The following is a 21,978-nucleotide window of genomic DNA, read 5'->3' as shown; positions in this document are numbered from 1 at the left end:
TACTGTGGGGTTGAATTTGTAGAACAAACTTAAAAAAATCCCCAAGCAAACAAAAAAACCCAAACTTAAAACCCCACAAAACCCCTAAAAGATGAATTAATATATCTAACAAAGGAAGCCATGCACAGGTTACTTGTGTAACTCTGTGTGTGCGTGCCTGTTGTTGCTCTTCTGTCTATTTGCCCATCACTTTCACCTCCTAAAATCATGATGTCTTCGGGCCTGACTTTGTTCTCGTATGTCTTTTTTTTTTTTTTAACAGTGCCTTGTACAACAGGTATATAACTCTAAGTAAGGTCTTCGGACATGTCTAACCAAAAAAGGAGCGCTGAGAATGTACATGAGGGTAAACTTTCATGGAGTCCCTCTCTATGCATACACTGCCAGATTCTCCATGCTTGTCACTATTTCTCCACAGAACACTTTTGTTTTCATGAAATACTGCTCTTGACCTTGCAGATCAGTCATTTTTTGTGTGTTGGTATTAGTCTGTCAAAGTAACTAGCCTCTTCTGCTGACTGCGATCCCATGATGAGACAGTGAGGGAAGTCCTGGTGAGATACTCATCAGATAGCTGACTTTTCTCCACCGCTTGGGTGGGGCTTGCTGCTCTCTGTTCAGTTTGTCTGCTTTGTGCTATCAGGTGCTGAGCGATGAGATGAGTATTGCTGGGTTTTCTTGGCAGTAATTGTGGCTGCTCAGTTTGGCTCTGGCCTTTATACCTGATGGTAATTCTAGAAAGATTTTACTGATGGGTACCTATTAGGTAGTAGAACAGGGTTTTACATGGAAGTCACAGATCTGCACCAGGGATGTAGCTGCCTGTTTAAGGCAGGAATCTGTATTTTTGCTCATGATCATGGTTGTAGGTCTGCTGAGAAGAGCCACTGCTGTAGCAGCCCTGTCTACTGGCCTCAGTTGAGACTTTTAAGAGCAGCTGCATTACACACTGTGGGAACGGTGTTGCACTGAGATCCAAATCTAATCTTTAGGCAATGTGGAGTGAAGGAGTGAGCAAGTGAAGACATGTGGTGGCCAGGTAACTTGGTGAATGATTTGCACTGAGGTTTAGAAAACAACATACACAGCAACCCTGGTTCACCTCTCACCAGTAACTAACTCCAGCTTTTCTGCTTCTGGTCTTGACACTTCAATCTCATGGCTTGCTTTAATAAAGCTGTGGCCAGCCTGGTAACCTACAGAATGCAAAAGGTCCCATTTGAATACTTGGTATGACCATATGTGCGATGTATATAAAAAATACTCACTAGCCAGTGGAGTTTGTTAAAATGCGCTTTAGGTGGCTATTGATATTGTTTGAAAGTCCGCAGTTTCTGTTGGCCAGAGCGGTAAGTGGAGGGATCGGCAGTACAGGGAGTATTGCTGCCTTCTGCTTGCTTCCATTTCATGTTTCTGTAACACACCTGAGGTCAGTCAGGACTCCCAACATGTGGCTGTGGCTGCCTCTCATCCAAATCTGTTCTGTTGGAGGAGCTCAAAAGCACTTCAGCAGAAACCAAGTGGAGTTCTGATGTAGTTCCTAGTGATTTCAGTGGACAGTTGTTCTTCTGAGGGATAGTCCCAGAACACCTTGACCCTCCTGTGAGAATGGGAAAACCTGCACATGTTTTCTTGCTGTTGCAAAGTTGACATGCAGTCTGTGGTTGGGATAAAGCCTTCATGGACTAGTTGCTGTTGAGTTATAAAAACCCTTTCTCCCTCCCTTTCTCCCCCTGGCCTCATCATGCATCCCTTGCTTGACTGATGATGTGTACTTCCCTTGTAAGAGATGATGCAGCTCAATATCCAACAGGCATTTGAAGGTAGGGCTACTGAGCTACTTCAGAAGCTTCTATCAGAATATGAATTCCTAGATAACTTTGGACTCTTTTTTTATATGATTATTATTATTCTATTTATTTTATTAATTAATGGTTTTTTTGTTTGAATTTTGTCTCTTCATTTCTAAGCTCTAGATGTGGTCATCTCAACAAGCAATGTGTCTGTGACTGAAAGAGACTCCCTGGATCTTATATGCAACATCACAACAGACAGAAGTGGTATTTTCCAAGCAGAGGTGATGTGGTATTTTTCTGCATCACCTGATGATACCTTGTCAGATGCTCAGGTTTTGCTGAGCATGGACCACGATTCTGTTGTCAGTGAGTCAACTCTCATCAGCCTGAGCCATGTAGATAGGAATGCCTATCGCCTGTTAGTGCGTGATGTGGATGTGGAAGACTCTGGCTACTACTTCTGCCAAGCAGCTGTCTGGGTACCACTGCACAATGGGAGCTGGCATAAGGTGGTGGAGAGGACATCTGCACCAGTCAGTGTGGTGGTGACAGCACTAGGTGAGTGATTCTGCTTTCAGACTTGGTCCTTGGTCCCATCAGAAAAGGGAGAGGACCTTGCAAACTCACTTCTGTGCAAGTTTCTCTCTCGTTTGCATCGATCATCTCTATGTAGGTTATCTCTCTCACATATAAAAGTACTGATCTATCTTACGGGGTTTGGGGTTTGTACATTATAGGGTTTTAGGATCTATTACTGCGTGTCCCACCTGTGCACTCCACTTTCTGGTGTCATTGAGCAGTCTGCAATTGAACTCTAAAAGCCTGCCTTGTTTTCCAGGGGCTGAAGCGGCCCCTGTTGTCATGTTGTCCTCTTTCACCACTCTTGTACCATTAGCAGAGCTCTGATCCAGTAACAGGCATTCTCTCTGAGCTCTGAACACAGTGATATCAGATGCTTCCCCTGGATTTTGAGTCATATACCATAAAAACTATTTATAATGGCAACTTCATAATGAACTCAAAGCAAAAACCCAACAAGTCTGAAAGTTATTAGTTTTAATCACTAGAGAGAAACCACATCCTGCTGATGGATTTGGAACAGGACCTGACTCTCTACGGCTTTATTCTCCTCCCTCAACACACAATTCCATTTTACGAGACCATGTCACATTGCTGTTGAGTAGTGTGAGTGAGTGGGAGACACCTGGCTTGTGGCTAACTTCATGCTAGCAGTGTTGATTAGCATAGTGACCAGTAAAACAGATTTTCCTGCAGTATTTAACATTCTGCGCAGCGGGGTGCATTTTTCGTAATTCAGTCCTGGAGATGAGAGAATATTTAGCCTTTTGGACAAGCAAAGGATTGTTTGTGCACTTGAAGTTATGGCTTCCATATGTTATTCCAGCATTTCTGCACCAAGTTCTTTTAATTCACCAAAGGGGGAGGGGGAATCTACTTAAAGGGAAACCTGATGACCTCTTTATTCTCTCCTTCCTTTATCCCCCAGTTGTTTTTGGTGGTTTTCCCTTCTTACAGCTCTAATACCATCAATGTCCATGGGTTTTTTTGCAAGGGGCTGGTTAGAAGCAGCTGTGTTTAACAGTTGTTCATTTAAGACTTGTGGACTGAATGATGAACAGGAGCTGTAGGTAAGAGATTCAACAGGCTTATCTGATCAACCTAGACTACAAGAGCAGGCTGACAGTATCTTTCCCTAGACCCCTTTCCCAAGACAAATCTGTTTTGGAGATCCACTGTCTCATATGCATGCTGCAGATTGTAAAGCTTTTGCTTTGCGTTATCCCAGCTGAACTCTTAAGCTTTGATCTCTATGCAAATATCTGTAGAAGTACAGTTACTTGGGAGAAATATTAAAAATGAAAGTCCAGCAAAACTTCTGAAAAGCCTATCGTTTTAGGGATAGGTCTAGATACGTCAGCCTCCCCATCCTGTCTGCTGATTTAATCTTGGGGAGAGAATAGCTTCAGTTTCGAAGCAATGAAACTCAGGATGGTGTTGCAGGATGCTGTAGATAAGGTATCTGTACCTGATAAAATCCACAAAGTATTGATTGTGTTGGAAGCATCAAGGAAACCTAGATGTGAGCTGGGGGAGAACTGACGCAGCTGTAGTACTTGGTGTGTGTTCCCAGTTTTAACTGGACGCAAGTATCCAGGCCTAAACCCTCTCAATGTACCCATTCAGAGCCTCTAGTCATCAGGAGCTGGGGGTACTGTCCAGTTACAAAGGCAGAGCTCCTCCATCATAAAAGTACTGAACGAGGCCAGCATACAGAGAACCTGCTCTGAACTCTGGTTTTCAGAAATAGCTAGTTATACCACAAGGTTAAATCCTAGTACCAATGACTTGAAATTTGGCATTTTTGTATTGTACAGAGAGCTAAGCTGTGGCTGTTTCCAAGTTTACTTGTATTGTGTGCTAGAAGTGCACAAATGAACGTCTTCATTTCCTGTCCTTCTTAAGCTGTTTAAATCGCACATTCAGCTCGTGAGCATTCCCTCCTTTCTCCACTTGTGTGCATGTGCATGCATGCACCCATGCTCCTGTGTGCATAGGTGCGCTGCATGCTCATGTGCTCTCTCGCAGTGCCTGTACCTGTAGGACTATTCCTTATTCTTTCCATTCCAATTGGGCATTATTTGGGAACAGGAGAGAGTAAAATCTGCTCTTCAGCAGATGCTTGGTTGCTAGGGCAAGAGAAAGTGGAATAAATTTTCAGCATTTGAGGTTTTCAACTGCATCCAGAATTTACCAGCTCCTCCTCCTTAATGGAAGTTAAGAGCTGCTGGAGTATTAAGTCGTTGAACTGTTAGTGAGGCTGTTCTTCGACAGCTGACAGAGTGGAGGAATGAGATTTATCCAGCCAGCCTTTTATTCTTCCTAAATCCGCTGTTTGAGTGTCTGTCAGGGTGAAGCGCCTATCTGGAGTGGTGCTGTCAAAGCCAAAACTCTTAGCAGTCCTTCCCCTGCACGCAAATAAACCAAACCTAAAGTGATTTTCTAAGAACTCAAGTTTCTTGCAGCTTTTTCTGTCTTGTGTTCCTGTCTAGAGAACAGTTTCTGCTTTTGTAGTCTTTGTTGCTGTGAAAATATCAATTGGCCTCGAATGCCTTCTTTTTAGGGGGGAAGGGGAGGTGAGGAGGAAAGATAAAAAAATTGCAGAGCGTGAGCAATATATCGTGAGGCCCTGGAGAAGACCAGGCTTTTGTGAATGAGACAGGAAGAGTAGTGTAGCTGTAGGATCTATGGAGACTTACACCAAAAGTGGATTTTTGCCACCATTAATAATCTCTGCCTTGGTTGCAGCAGAGGGACTCTGTGCATTTTCTTTTTTTGTTTTGCCTTACTTACACTGAAATGTGCAGAAATCTACACTTCGTTGGTAGAAGGTACTACGGACTTCTGTAAACGGTATTTTTATGCTTGTGTGTTACCTAACACTGCAGAAACTCACCATTAGTATCACTAGATACTCCGGTGTGTATCAATGCCCTTGTTCTTGCTAGATGCAAGGACACTGCATGCATAACACCTAATGGTGAGAGATCTTTTTCTGCAAGCTGACACAGCAGCAGCCAGCTTGCTTGATACAATTGTTTTTATCCTTTGCATCTGAAGTCCAAAAGTGCACGTGCACACGTAGTTTGCACAGCAGTTCTATTAAGATGCTTTATTATCTTGGCTCGTTGGTGAGCTAAGCCTATGTTTTAGCCTTGGACGGCATTTTCTGCCCCAATTATAGCTTCAGTTAATTGTTTCTAGGAGGGCAAAAAGCCAAGTAAAACATAAAGCAAGAAATAAATATAGAGCGCTGAATGCTTACAATGTAAAAGCCATGTGATGAGTATTGGCCAAACACTTGGAAAGCTGGTCTTTTTCTGAATTATAGTAGACAGCAAGACAGAAAAATGTTCTAACACTAGTAAATAAATATATTTCCTTTGTGGTGCGAGGTTCTTGTAATCTTTTTCCTTTACTATTGCTGTAGTCTAAGAGAAAATAGTCATGTGGCTGCCTTATCGCTTTTAGGCTGTGGATGGCCAGCTATTCCAGATTTAAATACAACAGCCCCATTTTTAACCCGTGAATTTCAGGCACTCCTTTTCAATCTTGAGGTATTCCAGCCTCATAGCTGTACAGCATGTACTTCTCTGTTCAGACTGTGAAGGTCTTCTGATCTGTGCATCTTTAAGCATCTTTAACTCTTAATCTACTTAAGTATTTATTATGGTGCCTGCTGAAATTTGCTGTGCGTGGCTGTTGGTGCTGCCTGTGGCCAGTGCTAGTGCTGGTACCCATGCCCCCTGGTTTTGGTGTCTGGGTGGGCAAGGTGGTTGGTTTTTGGGTTGTTTAACATTCTTAAACTGTATTGTAGAGACATGATGGGATGGTGAAGTGTGGAAAAGACATTTCAGGACAGAAAACTGCCTGTTATCCTGAAGACAAATTGGGGAATGGGTTGTGTCTGGTCAGTGCAAAGCCAGATAATAACCAGTCTCCTGTGGCTGCAGGCTGCCCCAGGCATTTGAACAGGTGCAAAAGGTGACTGGCTGGGCTGAAAGTGAACCCGCATGGTGGGTTCTTGGGGCTGGGCCTAAAGAAGGGAATTATTTTGCTCAACAGTATCCCTTAGACCTGATTTTTCTGAAATGGTCTGACTAGACATACGAAATGAAAGCTGTTGTTTGGAAATGCAGGCTTAGGGGTTCTTGCGTCAGAGTGGTGCAAGTCTGAGAGCTGGAGTCCAAATTCCCGTTCCCCAGGTCTTGTAAGAAAAATACATATTCTGCCATTTGGTTTCAAGCTCAGGTGCTTTCACAGACTGGATGTTACAGGTTAGCAGTATCTATTAATAAGCTCTGACACTTTCTCCTTTCTGCTTGTAGCTTTTAACCTCTTTCTTCTGGGTTTCCTCTCCTGCAGAGCCAGACTATGAGGTGTTTCTGAATGCCTCTAAAACACCCAAGTTTTCAGATGACCCCACAGAGCTCAACTGCAGGATCACAAACGCACAGGACACCGAAGCAAACCTCCGCTTCACAGTTTCCTGGTACTACCAGCAGCGCCTGCGCAGCGACGATGTGGTGACAAAGGAACTCCTGGCCACGATGGATGCAGACTGGACTCTGCTGCTTGGGGACAGGAGCAGAGAGCGGACTCAAAACGGGGAAATAATCTTCTCTAAAAAGGCTGTTGACACCTTCAGTTTACGAATCCAGTGGACTTCAGAAAGTGACAGAGGGGATTATTTCTGTGTCATCTCTGCATGGACTAGGCACCGCAACAACAGCTGGGTAAAGAGCAAAGATGTGACTTCTGCATCTGTCAGCATTTTCTGGGCTACACAAGGTAGGAACCTTGCACCTATTTGCTGAAAGATCTGGAGAGCAGAGATAGTTTCCTCCTGAGTAGGCCCGTCAAACCAGAAGGCCTGTTAATGGGCTTTGGAAATGGGGTTCTGTATTACGAAGGGGGAAAAACACTATTACACCCTTTACACAAGGGTGTAAAGGCCTCTTATTTGTGGAGGGAACTAACTACTTAACAGCACTCACCAGTTTTATGCAACAGTTTGGAGTGGAGGTGCAAAGCGGAGATACGTTAGGCAAACTGCGCTGAGAATTCCAGGAGCTGGGCTGTTGTTGTGGCAGGGGTGACATCCAGCAGTGGTGCTGGGCTCATTTTTCCCTTTCCTGACTTGGAGTATTTCAGTCTCTAGGATGTATCTTGCTGCTAGCAACAGGGTTGTCTTGAGGTGAAAAGAGGAATGTCACTCAGTCGTCTTTGTCTGCCAGTATGAGAGGGTTTTTTTCCTTCTCTCTGACAAGCCCATGTTTAGAAGGCAGTTCTGAGGAAGTTCATGGGCGTAGTAGTCCCGGAGTATCAAAAAATAAGTGGGTGGCAGAGCAAAGTAATTCAGTGATTTGCTTGGTTCTGGGCCTTTTTTAGGCAGAGGCAAACTAGCTCTGGTCAGTATTTAAACTGACCGGGAGAATTTCTTAGAAGCTAAAGTTACTTACATCACCTAACACCAGTTTATAATGGGTGTACATATCCTGGACGCCCTGTAGAGTGATACTGTTTTGGCTTAGGTGTGAGGTCATGCAAAAGGGTCTGTTAGATAGGGACGGAAGGAACAGGATAACCTGGGGTGTAAAGTCTGGCAAAAATCTGTGCTTGGCTAAGCTGCATTTATCCTGACGGATTTGTTTAACAGTCTAGCTCTGGCATCCACAGGCAGAGAACTATATTTCAGAGACAAGTGGTTTGAAATCAGTTTAAAGTTGTTTAGGGATAATCCCTAAACAGTGAATTGGAGAGCTGCTGTGATTCTGCTTCAGTGAAGAGAGAAATGGTGGGCTGCTTGCTCAGTACTCCCTTCATCCCCAGACCAAGCGTGGTCCATGAAAAGGTCATTTTTTTTTTTTTTTTTTTTTCTGAAGCTGGCTTCTGCAGCAGGAATGAGATGTCTCATTAATGCTGAATGCTGGTCACAATTAGTTCAGTTGTTATGCCACAACACGGAGTGTGTGTGTATGTGCATGCATGTGTAATGGATCATCGCCTTCGGAGCAGCTAGAGACACCAGCTGGAGTTGAAAAGTCTCAGACTGTGTTGACATTTCTGAGGGAAAACAAACTGTGACAGGTGTGAACATTCCCTTGTTTCTGGTTTTATTCCAAAAACTCCACTAATTTTGCAACACAAATGTAAATGTTACAGTCCCCATGCTGAAAAGTATGTTTTGTTGGCAAAACTTGGAGTTCGGAGATTTATGATGTGAAAGTGAGCTCTCCTACAAACACCTTCTCTTCCTGAAAAAGTATGTTGCATGTGTATAAGGGGGAATAGAGGGGTGGGGTGACGATATATGGGTTTGATTGCCCGTTCTTGCCTTCCACCCCAGCAGCCTAGCCCCAGATATGCCTTTCTGTGCGTGCTCTGTCCCCTGCCATAGCCTATTCCTGCGAGCTCCAGACTCGGCTGCAAGCCCAGTGCTGTAGCCGGCAACTATGAAGGAGTTAATCTGCTGCTGCCTCTGCTCTCTGACTGTTGTTTTGACAAGTATCTCTGGTGATTTGAGTCCCTGACTGCTCCCAGTGCTTATAAAAGCAGGCAGCCAGGCTCCCACGTGTTTGCCTAAGGAGAGAACAGAAATTTGCCTCTTCCTTGGATAGCTTGTGCCTACATAGAGGCTTTTCTAACAACTATTTCATTGCTTGCATCGTCTGTGTTAACTTCAGAGCAGTGCTTGGGGCAGGGAGGACTTTGGGAGAAATCCCACTTTGGAAAAGGTTGTTCTGAATTTTTGAGAAAGGAGAAGCTGTTTTATGTTGTGTCTGTGGGTCAGTCAGCACAGAGGGTGTTCAGGAAACTTTCTTGAAATGTAAACATCACGTGAAGATGTCAAAGTCCTTTTTGTGTATGTTGTATAATAAGTTGTACATTTGCCCATTTTAAGTTGACGGTTTTGATCTTCTTTTTCTATTTTGTTCTGTTGGGACCACTAATGCTCACATGTCTTTCTGCTTACTCAGCTTTGCAAATGCAGCCAATTGCTGTCATAGATCACAGTTGTTTTTGACGTGGTCTGCCTGATTTGTTTCTTCCTCTTTCTTCTACCCTTTCCAAGGTGACAAAGAAAGCATCTTTATCTTGCCTCAAAAATGAAAAATATCAATTATGTTGGGTTTTTTTCTTATTTAGAGTACAAATTCCAGTCGGTACAATGGGGTAGAGGAAGGGAAGAAACCTTTTTTGACTGATCTGTACAAGATTTTTCAACCCAGGAAGAAGTTTGATAGTTCAGAAAAGAGAATTTTATTTATTAATTTGAATGTGAGTGCTGCCTATATTGCACAGTTGCTGTTTGTAGTGGAATGCAGAACTGGTGCTTGTTTCCTAAACCAGTGTTGCCAGTTTCGCATCTGCATGGAATTCTTTGCAAAAGAGAACATTAGCTTTCAATTGAAATTTCAAATCCCAAAGGTGCTGCTGTTTGGGGGCTTGTTAATTCTTCTGTCTTTAATTTACAAAATAATTGTATTTAACATGATGGTACTTGTCCTAAATGCTTGCCTAGGCCCTGCCATCACATTTAATTGGGACCGAGGGCATCTTAATCTTTTAGAAAGTCTTGCAAGTAGAGAACAGGTGATGTTTCTGCCACCCACTCGTCTTTACCGTTGCTGGTGTATAGTAGGCACTGCATAGTACAGACATGCAGCTCCTCCTGAGCAAAGAAATTCCTTTACCCGTGGCACCGAGCTGCCAGGTGAACGTGCCAGTTCGGGCGTAGAAACAAGAAGGTGGCGTTAAGTTAAGGTGTACGAGCCCTAGCCAGGGGTGACTGGGCTGCTCGTGCCCGTGGCACTGTCAGGGTGTAGTGCTTCTGCTCTTTGCTTGGCAGGGGGGTGGGCCAGTAAAGGTGGTCTGGTTGTGTGTGTGTGCAGCAGTGGGGAGGGCTGTTGTGCTGTCCGTACACGTATCAGGCTGTGGTGCAGGCCATAGCGCGCCTGCTGTATTTTCAGAGCTGCAGGGGCTGCAATTGTACCTCCGGGTGTTGTATAGCCGCCTCGCCGTACAAAGGCAAAGCTGTCATTACCTTAATGTCTGCTGCATTCCCTGTACACGCAATCTAGCTGGTGCACTGGGGGATGAGGAAATCTTTATGAATATTGAGATGGTGTTACTTGAAGCTGCTGACAAGACATTAGGCTCTGAGGTTACTGTTAGCCATGGCCATTGAGCTGCTTTTCTGACCAAAGTCAGTGGAGTGCGGGGAAGGTGTGTGCTGTTTCCTAAGGTCTCCTTGCCCTTGTAGCTGTTAAGCTTCTCTAGCAATTTGACTGGCTTAAATTAGGTAAAAACTCTTTTTGGTCACTACCCAGGAAGTACTCTTGAAGCTGAGCAGGCACTTTGTGGTAGAGAGCAATAGGAGAATTACAGTGCGGCTTAACCACTTGGACTGGCCAGTGATGGAAGGCAGAGGTGTGCGCTGCCAGGCTCCAAAATACAGTTTATTACTCAAATTTTATCTGAATCATTTGGCTAGGATTTCTGCTGCTGCTGGCTCTGGAGTAGCGCCCAAACTAGTTATAAGCTTTGGGTATGGTTTACTTGGGATCTCTTCCTCTACCACTTTCCAGCATAAACTCTGCAGGTTGCAGCCTCCTGTCTGTGACCGACCAGGGTGTGTTTTGCCATGCTTTTCATTCATGGAACTTTACAAGAAGGAAGTGAGACCTTGCATGGGATTGCGGGCATGTGTGCAGAGGGGCAAGTGTGCAGCGTAGCAGCCAAGACAGACATTGCAACTCTCAGACTAGAAATGAGATCTTAGGCTGTAGTTCTTCAAAGAGAATGTTCTTTAACCTCTCTGGCCTATCTTATGCTATAAGATCTGATGAGCAGTTTCTGTTAATACAGGAAACATGAAGAAGCCTTCCTTTCCCACATAACTTTCCTTGCAGATTACTGTTATTTCTAACCTAAGTGCCAAATCTTAGGTCTCTTTTCTTTTTCTGACGTGCGCTGTTAGACACAGACAACTACATGCTTTTCTAGGTGGGGGTGATGGAGCGCTAATTACATTTTGTCTGCTGCTGCCAAAGGAGAATGATTTTGGCACAGAAATGTACTGTTAAAAATGGTGATCCAGGCCTTTCTAGTTGTTTAGGATATGGGGCTTTTTTTTTTTTTTTTTTTTTACTTTACTACATGCACAGGTCTCTAATATTATTGCAGGTTAAAAATGTTCCTTTGATATTTTGACTTTCTTGCAACAAGAAACATTCAGCACCTGTATGTGCTGGTTTTTTGTGTCCCTTTTTCTAGTCTGGTCTGCATTGCTTATGGTCTCACATAGGAGGAGGTGCCTCTGCCTTCTGTCCTCATCCAACCTAAGGAGGTTTGGGTTTTTAAAAGGTAGAAAAATCCTTTGAAAGGACTTTCATAAGACTATATCTCCCTGTTCTCTGTTCAGCATCCTCATTTCTAACCCTTTTGAATTCTACTGCTGTTCTCCAGCTACATCTCTGGACTTCGGATGTTCTCTTCCACAAACTGTACAGATGGCATTTCTGCTGTTCTCCCATGCTACCGCCACTTATTTCTCCTTTTTCTTTAGTAAAAATAATTGGTAAAAGCAGCATTTTCTATAGTCCTCAAATGGAAAGTCAAGAAAGGATGCCTAGGAACAAAGTTTGCTCTGTCCTTGCAGGGGACAAGATACTCACTCTCCTGTGTACTGCTGCCTGATCTGTGGCTTGGAATTTGGTGCCCAGATAGTAGGGAGAGTTGTCTCTTCTCGGCTACATCTGTACTGCTCTGATCATCTGAAGATGTTTGTCTTAAGCACACACGTGAGAGACCAAATGCAAGATTTCTTTTTCAGTGTCTAGGACCCAGTGTTCTGACACAGAGATAACAGCATGAAGAATGTTTACATCGGGAGGAACTTTTGCCCAGAGCCTCCTCGTATGGTCTAGAAAGCAGCAACACGTAGTATAAAAGTACAGCTAGCTGTTTGTGCTTTGCCTTCTGGGGCAAAATATAATTGTCCACTATATTCCTAAAATATGTGGCAAGCTGATCTGTGCTGGATTCGTAAATGTTGCAACCTTATGAAGAGGGTGATAGCAGAATCTTGTGGACGCAGAATAAGGAAAAAATAATTTGAGGTCTAGACTCAGGTGCATGATGAGTTCTCTCACAAGGGAGTGGGGAATGATTCTGTGTGTGCAACTTCAATTGTCACTGTACCCTGAGTGCCTAAATGTGCAGCTCTTGTATTCCCACTTGCTTAGTGGGTGTAAGTGAAGGGGGTTTGGTGTGGAGTATCAAGTAATTCTGTGCTCAGCTAGACCACTAGAAGCAGCTCAGCCTTCGCCACTCCTGCTGTTTCTTTATATAGCTTTGTACTGTGATCTACTTTATACAGTACTGATTTAAAGTTGTCATACCGGGTTTCTCATCTTGTGGGCTGTGTCTACTCATTGTGAAAACTGCTGCTTGAAGGCAAAACACTGCAAAATGTAATCTTGACAAGTATCTTGTTGCTCTTATAGGGAGGGCATAAATATTGCTGCATTTAGTTCAGCTTTTGGGGAATGTGTTACAATCTCACCATTGTTTATTTCCCTTTTCCTGAGAAGTTTCACCTTGTGTAAAGGTGATCTGCATCATTTTTGTTTAATGTGTCTATGCTTATTTTTTTTGTAAAGGGGGGAAGGTAGATTACGCTGCAGCAGACTAAGTCCAGAAAGTTGGACTAGCTGTATTTTTGAAATACTGCTACTTTGGGAAGTGGCTGTAAGCTGTGTAACCTGAACCTGTGTAACCCTCCCTTAAGAAGAACCTGGGTGTGCAGGTTGTCTCTTCATCACAGTGCCAGGAACTAGCAACTCGTTTTCCTTTTATCTGGTTCTGATTTCAATCACTCCTCATTTTCTCAATTTCTCATTGTGAGCTTGTGTTTTTCGCGTCTTGGGGCTGTGCTCCTAGATGTATAATTTTCTCAGACCCTGTAATTAAAGGATTCTTGGGATTGAGGAGCTGGCAGACTTAGGGAATGCTGAAGAAAGTGCAGGACACCGAGCAGTAAGTGTTGCTGGCATTCTTGATGCCGAATGGGCTGTCAAGGCTCCTGGTAGGCTTGTACTCGGACGAATGCATGAGAAGCAAGGGAAAAGAACACAATGTGGAGGCAGAGGTATAGCCAACTCCTTCAATGCAGAGGTGTGTATGTGGGGGTGCTGGGCACGGTGACTTCTCCCATTACCTCCCAACTTTTTTGTCCTTCAAATTCAACTGATCTTGGGAGCTCAGCTGAATGTGTCTGGATTGCTGTTAGGGTGGGTTTTCAAGGGAAATAAAAGAAGCTACACTAAGTGCTGCCGATTCCGTTAGTGGCAGCTTTTCTCGCTAGTCATGAGTATGTCAGCAGTGACCTTGTACCCTGTTGCTGAGGGTGCTCTTCCTCCACATCCAATGTAAAACTGCGACTCTGAGTCTTGTCTGACTAATATCTTTACTCCTGAATAAAAAAATCCTGAAGATCCTGTCACGCTATGACCTGTGTATTGTATTATCTGTCCAGCATTTGGTGTTTGTTTGGATTCTTGCATTTTGACCCAAACTGTTGTGTACTGGTGTGTGTGTGTGTGTGCTGTTGAGTAACATTTTGGGCTGTCAATGAGTGTTTAGATAAATGTGCTGGGATTTTTCTCTCCAAAAAATTACTTTGCAATCTTTTTGTAATCTTCTAGATTGAAAGGTGCTGCAGAAATAGCTTCACCTTTTTATTAACCCCTCTCTTGCTGCTTATTTCCTTCCCTCTTCAGATTACACGCTTACAGTGGAGGCAGTGAAATTGAAGCCATTCTTTGTAGCAGGCCACACCTTTGAGATGACATGCAAGGTGTCTTCGAAAAACATCAAGACGCCACGGTATTCTGTCCTCATTACAGCTGAGAAGCCACTGACAGATCAGTCGAATCCCAATGGAACCACTCGCATAATCTCCTTGAACCAGGATTCAGTAGTGCGGCTGGAAGACTGGACAGACCAGACTCGTGTGGACGGTGTAGTTCTGGAGAAGGTCCAGGAGAATGAGTTCCGCTACAGGATGTATCAGACCCAGATTTCTGATGCTGGGCTGTATCGCTGTGTGGTGACTGCCTGGTCTCCAGGTGGTGGTGGCATGTGGCGTGAAGCAGTGAATGGCTTATCCAACCCTATCCAGATAGACTTCCAGACGTCAGGTTGGTATAGAATCTGGCAGCTGTGTGTCTAAGCCAGAAAAGGAGAGAGTTCTGTGATGCTCTTCTAGTAGTTTCCCTGTCTCTGGGAAATACCTAGCCTTTGAAACACGGAAGGGGTCTCCAAACAGCGTGACAGCTGAAAACTGGGCTTGTCTCCCTTGGTGGTACTTGTGTCCTTTGTGCTATTGACTGTTTACAGAAAGGTGTTTAATGAATTGGCTGTAATCATAGCGACTGGATTTTTCTTTACTAATGCAGCCCTTATGGTCCTGCAGGCTCAGAGATGGTTCTCAGTATGGGATAACTGCTGCCACATTTGCCAGCTTTGTCACTAGGTTGCTGTTAAGGTAGTGGCTGCTCTGAAAGAACATTAATATAACCTGGATTTCTGTTCCAAACCAGACGCGATTAGCATAGCATTAAATTGCCTAAGCATACCTTGCTGTTGATGTAATTGCAGAAAATGATCAGGTCAAGGCAATGGTAAAACTTCAGCTATCGCAGTAAGTGTATCCTGCCACGGGACGACCTTAGAGGCCCTTTGTGGCTGGACTACAATGTAGCTCCACAAATTGGCATGAATCTCAGTACACAGAAGGGCATCATTTCCTCGTGTCTTTGCTGAAACCCTCACCTTCAGCTGCAACGTAGCCCATATGTTGAGAATTATCTAGAGAAATGCTCCTCTAGAAAAATCTGGTGCTGGTACATTGTTGTGGGGGGACACAACAACAGCATTGGTTTGGATCATCAGAAGATGCATGTCAACACTGACTCCCTATCATGCTGTGTGGGTGGGAAGTGCTGCGGGAGTTGTTTTGATAATGGTGGTGCACTTCTGAGTAAAGGGCTCATCTCATGACTTGGTAAACCAAGCTGGTGACTACTTGAGCGTTTTTGAAGAACTGTCAGTGAAGCCCAAAGGTGTGTCCTATGCTGGAGCTCTCTAGGTAGCTGCTTTATCTCAAACCTTCTGCTCTCCCCCATTCCTATTCACAGGCACAGCTTGGATGGGGGTCTCTCCTTATATCCCTTGTTCTTCATGTGAGTTACTCTGCTTAATATAGCAGGGCTGTATGGTTTTTAGATGTGTCTGTGACTAGGCAAGAGCAGCCTGACTTCTGGTTGCATCTATAACTATGGTAATTGTTCTCTGTGAGGTGTTTTCTAAAAACTGAGCTTCCTTATACTGGGCAGACTGGGAAAAGGACAAGGGCTAAGCATAGGCGGACAGTGTTGCAATGAGGACATCACTTTAAGAAGCTTGAAATGTAGCGTCCTGATACAAGCCTTAATGAAGATTCAGCCTGACCAAGGCTGGCAAGAGAGAGGGTGTTGACTCAGCTCAATGCTTCTTTCAGTTCTAGGTAATTTCTGGTTGGCTTTTTGTTTAGTTTTGTGGCAAGGTACTGTTCTGAAAATGTTAGTTGCCTGTGCTCCAGATGCCTTTTAGAGCAGCACTATCACAGATTAATATTGCTGTAGATTTGTTGTCTTCTCAGGGTGGTTTAATGAGCTATAGTTTTAGCCTTATTACTCTTGATATCTGGGTCAGACACAGTGGGAGAGAAGCATTTGCGAAGGGGTGATGCAACAAACCATCAAGAATGAAATCTGTCCCAAACCTCTCCCCTCCCTTACAAGCTCTTGCATGAAGGCTTTCCTGCATAAAAGTGGCGGTTGGTGACTCTCCCAACGTTGGTTGTGTTACGTCACTTTGAACTCCTGACCAAAATGTTTGGTGGGATGCTATTAATATCCATGGTTCAGAGGGAAACCTGTGAGCTATGCAAGGGAGGGAAGTGTGCATGTTGCAGTCTTGACTTCTTTTTGCTGTCACTCTACTCCCGGCCTCTTCACCCAGATAGGATTTCTGGAGCATGGAGCGAAGAAAGGGAGAGAGAGCCTGTAGAACTACCCTGGGAATGTGTGAATTCCAGTAGCAGGGCTGGAGCAGGGGGAGGGATGGTCCTGAAGCCCTGTCAGCCTTTCATTCTTTACAAAAGAATGAAGAGAGAAATGAGATCCCAGGCACAATTTACTGGAGAGCTATTTCCCAAAATAATCTTGGCATGTGGCAAAATCTGGCTTGAAATACCTTCCTTTCTTCAATTGATGGATGAATTTTGTGTCCTTCAGTTGCTACTCGGATATCTTTGCTGGACATTCATCTCTCGGCATGATGAGGATGTGTGAGGGCACAGTTAGAATGTATTAACTGTGGAATTATTATTTGGAGAATTATTTGGAATCAGGTACACGAGACGGGAGACATTTTGTGGGTGTGTTGTTTCGGTTTTGTTGGCTGAGGTGTACTTGGATGCAAACTGAGACTGAGTCAGGGAGCTGGAGGTAAATGGCAAAGTTGTGGAGCAGCTACAAAAGCATGGCTCAGATATCACGCCCTTGCCTTGCATCCTGTGGTACAGGCAGCTGTCAAACTTGTTCTTCAGAAAAAGAAGTTGGTGCCAGATTTTCCCTAATGGGAATGGTGAAAGGCAGAACTGCTTAGATAGGTTGTAGTTTCTAGGGAGAATGAGAGGCTCCCCAAAATTGGAGGGAAGATACTAACAGGAAAGGGTCAGAAAAAAGCAGGGGCATGCAACTCTACAGGCAACTGTAAAAGCTGGGGAGCACTGATACGCTAAATCCTGAATTAATGGGAGGGTGGAGTGTGATGAGTTTGAGTGTGGTTGTCCCTGATAGGAAAACTGCTAACGAGTCAATTGCACTGACTTCTGGGGTTCTCAAAGTGTAACAAAAAGACATCTTAACTGTGACTGCTGGAAGGGATACAATAAGGCAGAATAATTTTGAAAAATAGAAGGTATTCCACTCTCCTCCCTACTTTGAAGGCTTGGGCTTTGACAGCATTTTCAGTTTGCACCATGGCAGGTGAAGTGGGGAGGTGATCAATACGAAGCAGCATTTTCAGCAGAAGGAAGCCCTTAAAGAGCTCTACATGAAGCTTTTAGTGGCAGGAGAAATTTCTTTCTTGGTTGTTTTTATTGATTCCCCTTTGATAGAAGGTGGGGATACTTGTTAGCATTGGAAATCCTTCCCTCCAGTTTGACTCCCTTCCAGATCACTCTGAGTTGAGTGATGTTTCAAGGAGGGGCTTTCAGTGTGCATATACGTTGTGCAATGTGATCTATCTGAATGGCAGGAGGCCTGTAAGCTTTTTGTATATGAGCTGGGGAGCGTGCACATGAAACTTCAGTGTTTCCTGCCACAATAGGTTTGAAATGTGGCAGTGCTCGGAAATATTTTTCCATGAACATCTGTGGAAAATGTCTTGCTCAGATTCTTTCCATTCAAGGCAGAACTTGCTGGCTGCAAACAGAGACCTCCTCTCTTCTTTCTCCACTTGCTGTTGCAGAGGGATGTATTTATTCCATTTGGTTAACTATCTGAAATGTTAATGTAAAGGCATTTGAAACTTCCTGAACTAAAAAATGAAATGTGAATTTTGTCTACTGACTTACATAAACTGGAAGTCGGGGGCGGTGGTGGTGGTGAGGAGGAGCCTAGTATGTCATTAGTTTTCAGATATTCAATCTATGGCAGATTGTTCTCTGCTGGATATGTTTTACGACTGGAGAGGATCTTGTGAATCCTCTGGTCTGGCCTTATGAATAACATGGATCATGAGATGTAAATTCATTAAATGAATGCCTGCTGTATGTCCAGTAGCTGTAAGCAAACTAAGCTTAATGAGGCGGGGCAGGGAGAAGCTGTCACATATGAAGACAGTGCTTCTTTTTGGTTTTCCCAGTCTAGAACAGAGGTTCTGCCATCTCTTTTTCAAAGGTTACCCAGCAATGCAAGGGGCGAGAGCAGCTGTCAGTGCTTGTCTTTAAATTTTCCTCTTAATTTCATTGCATCATTTCTGCTCAAACTCAAATGCATCCTCTCTCCTCCTGAGGTATGGGAGGATGTATGTGTACATGGCCTTTCTTTCAGCCTGGAACACACCTGTCTTCTGTTCCTTGCTGTCCTTCTGAAGCCAGTGTATCAAGACAGCTTCTTGTAAGACTTGTGATCCTATCCAGCCACACTGAAACCTCTCGCTTGTGTTGTGGTCACCTGGAGGTGTTGCTCCGGTGGCAGTGCTTTTGCACTGCAAGGGGTGAGCAGTGGAGGAGAGGGGCTTTTTTTCATGCTCCCCTTTGCCCCCAGCCTTAGTTGAGCTGGCCACCAAAGGTGGGAGTCGGAGAGCCGGGAACTTGCTTGAGACCAGAGTGCTTGTCTGATAAAGGTCTGTGTACAGGCATCTGGTTCAGGTGGCTCCAGCTGGCCTGCTGCTGTTTTTTTTAATGCTGAGGCACCCAGTCTCTGTGAAACCCACCTAGTTTATCCCCACATCATAAATTCTTCTTTAGCATTTGTCCTTTAATTTTCTATCCCTTTTACCCTGAACCTGGCAACCCAGGTTAGTGTTTAGTGTCTTTGCCCACAGCACATTCACAGGGATTTTCACAGAAGTGACTTATTTTCCTTTCCCTTGAGGAAAGTGGGGAGAAGGAAGCTTTTAATCTTGCATTGAGAAGTATGTTATGAGAGGAGCACCATTTGGAGCTTGGCTGTGCTCTGAGATGGCTTCCCCCCACCCCCTCCCCCGTGCCATTCAGCAGAGGGCAGAAAGCTCTGGAGAGGCAAAAATAAAGAGAACTTTTAAGGAAAGCATCTCAATGAAATCTTCAACTCTGGATTACATCTGCATGTGAGCTCATTGCACAGCAATGTGTTATCATTCACTTTGGAAGAAGCTGAGATAAAGCAAGAGCTGCTGAAATATGAGCTGAGTATTGATGTTGAACTTGCAATTAAAATTAAATGATGCCCTGCAATGACCCCGAGAGATACTCAGTTTCAGGAAAGAAGAACAGAAAATTCTTAAAGGAAAGAAACCTTAATCATGGAAATGAATGAAGAGCAATATAGCAGAAAGTCTTTGGCAAGAAAGGCTGGTATTTTCCAGCCACTGTTAATGGGCAGGAACATGCTTTGTCATTGTGTGCCTTTGTGTCTGTGTGCATTAAGTTGTAGCTGGAAGTAGAAACCACAGACTAAACTGCTAGGGGCTTCTTCCAGTAACAGCTATTATGAAGCTTGGGATAAAACTTGTTAGAGAACAGTTCCATGAAGAAGCAGGGAGAGGGCACGAGGCTGGAATAGTGCCAGTGAAGGAGCTCATTAGCTGGAGAAAGGCAGGTCATGGGACTCTCTGTTCAGGAGTGAATGATTTGGTGCCAGGGCAGACATGAGTAATATTTTGGAAGACAGAGAACTTGTGGGTTGCATCAGATTTTTTCCTGCTTTGTGGTCCATGGCGCTGGCTGATTGCAAGGAAGAAAGCTGTGTGCAGTGATTGTGGCCTCCCTGCTGGGTAATGGACTGGGCACGGGCCTCTTCGGTGGAACGGTCTGCTCTGGATCTCTGTTGTCAGTCAGGTTACTTGACCTTTCTCTACTCTATTTTACTTGTCTGGAAAAGAAAGGTAACTCATGTCTGTGGGAAGACTATACCTTATTTTTGCAGAGAAGTACTGTCTAAAACATCATGGAACAGGCCAAAACGTCATCTAGGACCCGGGTAATTAGGATCTCTTCTGTTGTAAATCTAGATGTTAACTGGCTTTTGGTTATTGTTCCTCCTTTTCCCCTTCTTTTTCTTGCAGATTTAAAGTGTTTGGATTGCTGAGCAGGGAAGGAAAGCAGGGAGAATGGGGTGACATCAGGTAAATAGGGCTCTAGATTTTTTTATTTTTCTCCAATATGTAAATCTGTAAGTAAACTAACTCAATAAATTTGAACTCCTCCTTTCCACCCTGCAACCTGTTCAGTGTGAATCTGGTTGAGCATAAAATAATAAACCAAACTTGGTGCAGCTTATAAACATTCTTTCCTTTCGTTTTACGTATGTGGAAAAATTTGCAATACACTTTTTAGCTGAAAACTGTATTGCTATAAGATTTGGATCCTGGAGTTTCCTTCCTGGGTTGCATGAAATCAGCAGTTTGAGCAATGGGATCTGCCATAAAAAGTCCAGCAGAAATTACACCAAATAGGTCCTGATCCTGGAGCCTGGTTTCTCTTCAAGCACCTCTAGATTTATGCTAGTAAATGTCTAACCTCGGTTTCTTTGCTTTCCGTTTAAAGTTATATAGTGTTTAGCAAGCATTCGGAGGTCAAGAAATGCCATGAAAACTCTTTTTATTCCTATCTTGACTGCAGATGCTTTTTAGTATAAAATTTTTATTACTTTAATAAAGAAGAAAACTTCTTCTAGGGGTTGTATATAAGCTTACATATGGCCTTACTGTATTGAGGAACAGATTTTTTTGGCTTAGTTTAAATCAAAGGTCTCAGTAGAAGATGGCAATTTAGGGGAAGGGGAATGCTTCTGTGGTCTTCAGTTTCAGCTGAGGGCATGACACCTATCTTCAGACCTAAAGTTACAAAAATCCAGTTATTTTTCAGCTTTCAAACTCGCAAGCAACTTCCCTACACTTAACTGTGCTTTGTTCTCTATGAGCTTTACAGGATCATGCTTGATCTGTCAACCCTGCAACTGAAACTAAATTCTGGTTTGTTTATTCTCCTGAGTGACCAGTAGGTGCCAACAACAGTATTTCAAACTGTTAAATACAGGTGGCAAGGTGAGCAAAGCCCCATGATCCGTTATCTGTAGAGTTCTGTTTTTCTCGGTGTTAATGTAGCATGAACTCAAATCTCATTGAAGGGGAGTTCACATCACCTCCCCGACCCTGCCTGTGACACTGCAAGCACTTGAGTGTGGCGATGCGAGACCCTGATGGTAGTCAATGTTGTCAGTGTCTACTGGGAGTTCCCTGTTACCACATTCCTGCATCTGTAAGTTTGGGGTTGAGGTTTGGGTTTGGTGGGGTTTTTTTTTGTTTTTTGTTTTGGAGGGTAAAAACTTAAGAGCACTTGGGGTTTGTGTGCCAAGCTCTGCTTGGTGGAGTCTAAATCCAGGGCCTCTGGAATACTGTGGTTAATGATGATGCGGGGGGCGGAAAACCCAACAGTTCTTTGTGACCTCTGGGGAGGCCCTCTGGAGCCTTGAAAATGTGTCTGGAAGCATCCTTTGTTTGCTGTCATGCTGGTTTTTGCCCAGGTGCTGTTCTTGAGTCTTCAGTAAAGTGGATGTCCAGTTAGATAAGGTGATGGTTTTGCTTGTAACCCACTAATAAACACTGGTTTGCTGCTGCTTTTGTTTGAGATTGGCGTGCAGCTCATTCCTGCTTCTCCCATCCCGTTGCCAGAGAAGTTCAGCTGAAGCTAAATTGTCTAAGCTGGGGACACAAGTCAGGCAAGTTATAATCAGGTTAAAAGCAGTGGTCAGTAGTTTGTTTATTTTCTTAGAAAAAAAAC

General features: G+C 43.9%; 1 protein-coding gene across 2 annotated transcripts in view; it reads left to right on the top strand.

Annotated features, from left to right (window-relative positions):
* PTGFRN (prostaglandin F2 receptor inhibitor) overlaps positions 1 to 21,978 on the top strand; it is a 71,692-nt gene that overhangs the window by 31,520 nt on the left and 18,194 nt on the right. For both annotated transcript variants that reach the window (XM_040582964.1, XM_040582965.1), the window contains 3 exons: positions 1,971 to 2,354; positions 6,741 to 7,166; positions 14,162 to 14,581. In XM_040582964.1, the coding sequence (XP_040438898.1) occupies positions 1,971 to 2,354; positions 6,741 to 7,166; positions 14,162 to 14,581 (1,230 nt within the window). The remainder of the gene's footprint in view (positions 1 to 1,970; positions 2,355 to 6,740; positions 7,167 to 14,161; positions 14,582 to 21,978) is intronic.

This window comes from Falco naumanni, chromosome 2, assembly GCF_017639655.2.
Source record: "Falco naumanni isolate bFalNau1 chromosome 2, bFalNau1.pat, whole genome shotgun sequence".
NCBI classification, from domain to species: Eukaryota; Metazoa; Chordata; class Aves; order Falconiformes; family Falconidae; genus Falco; species Falco naumanni.
This window is presented reverse-complemented; position numbering and strand designations above follow the sequence as displayed.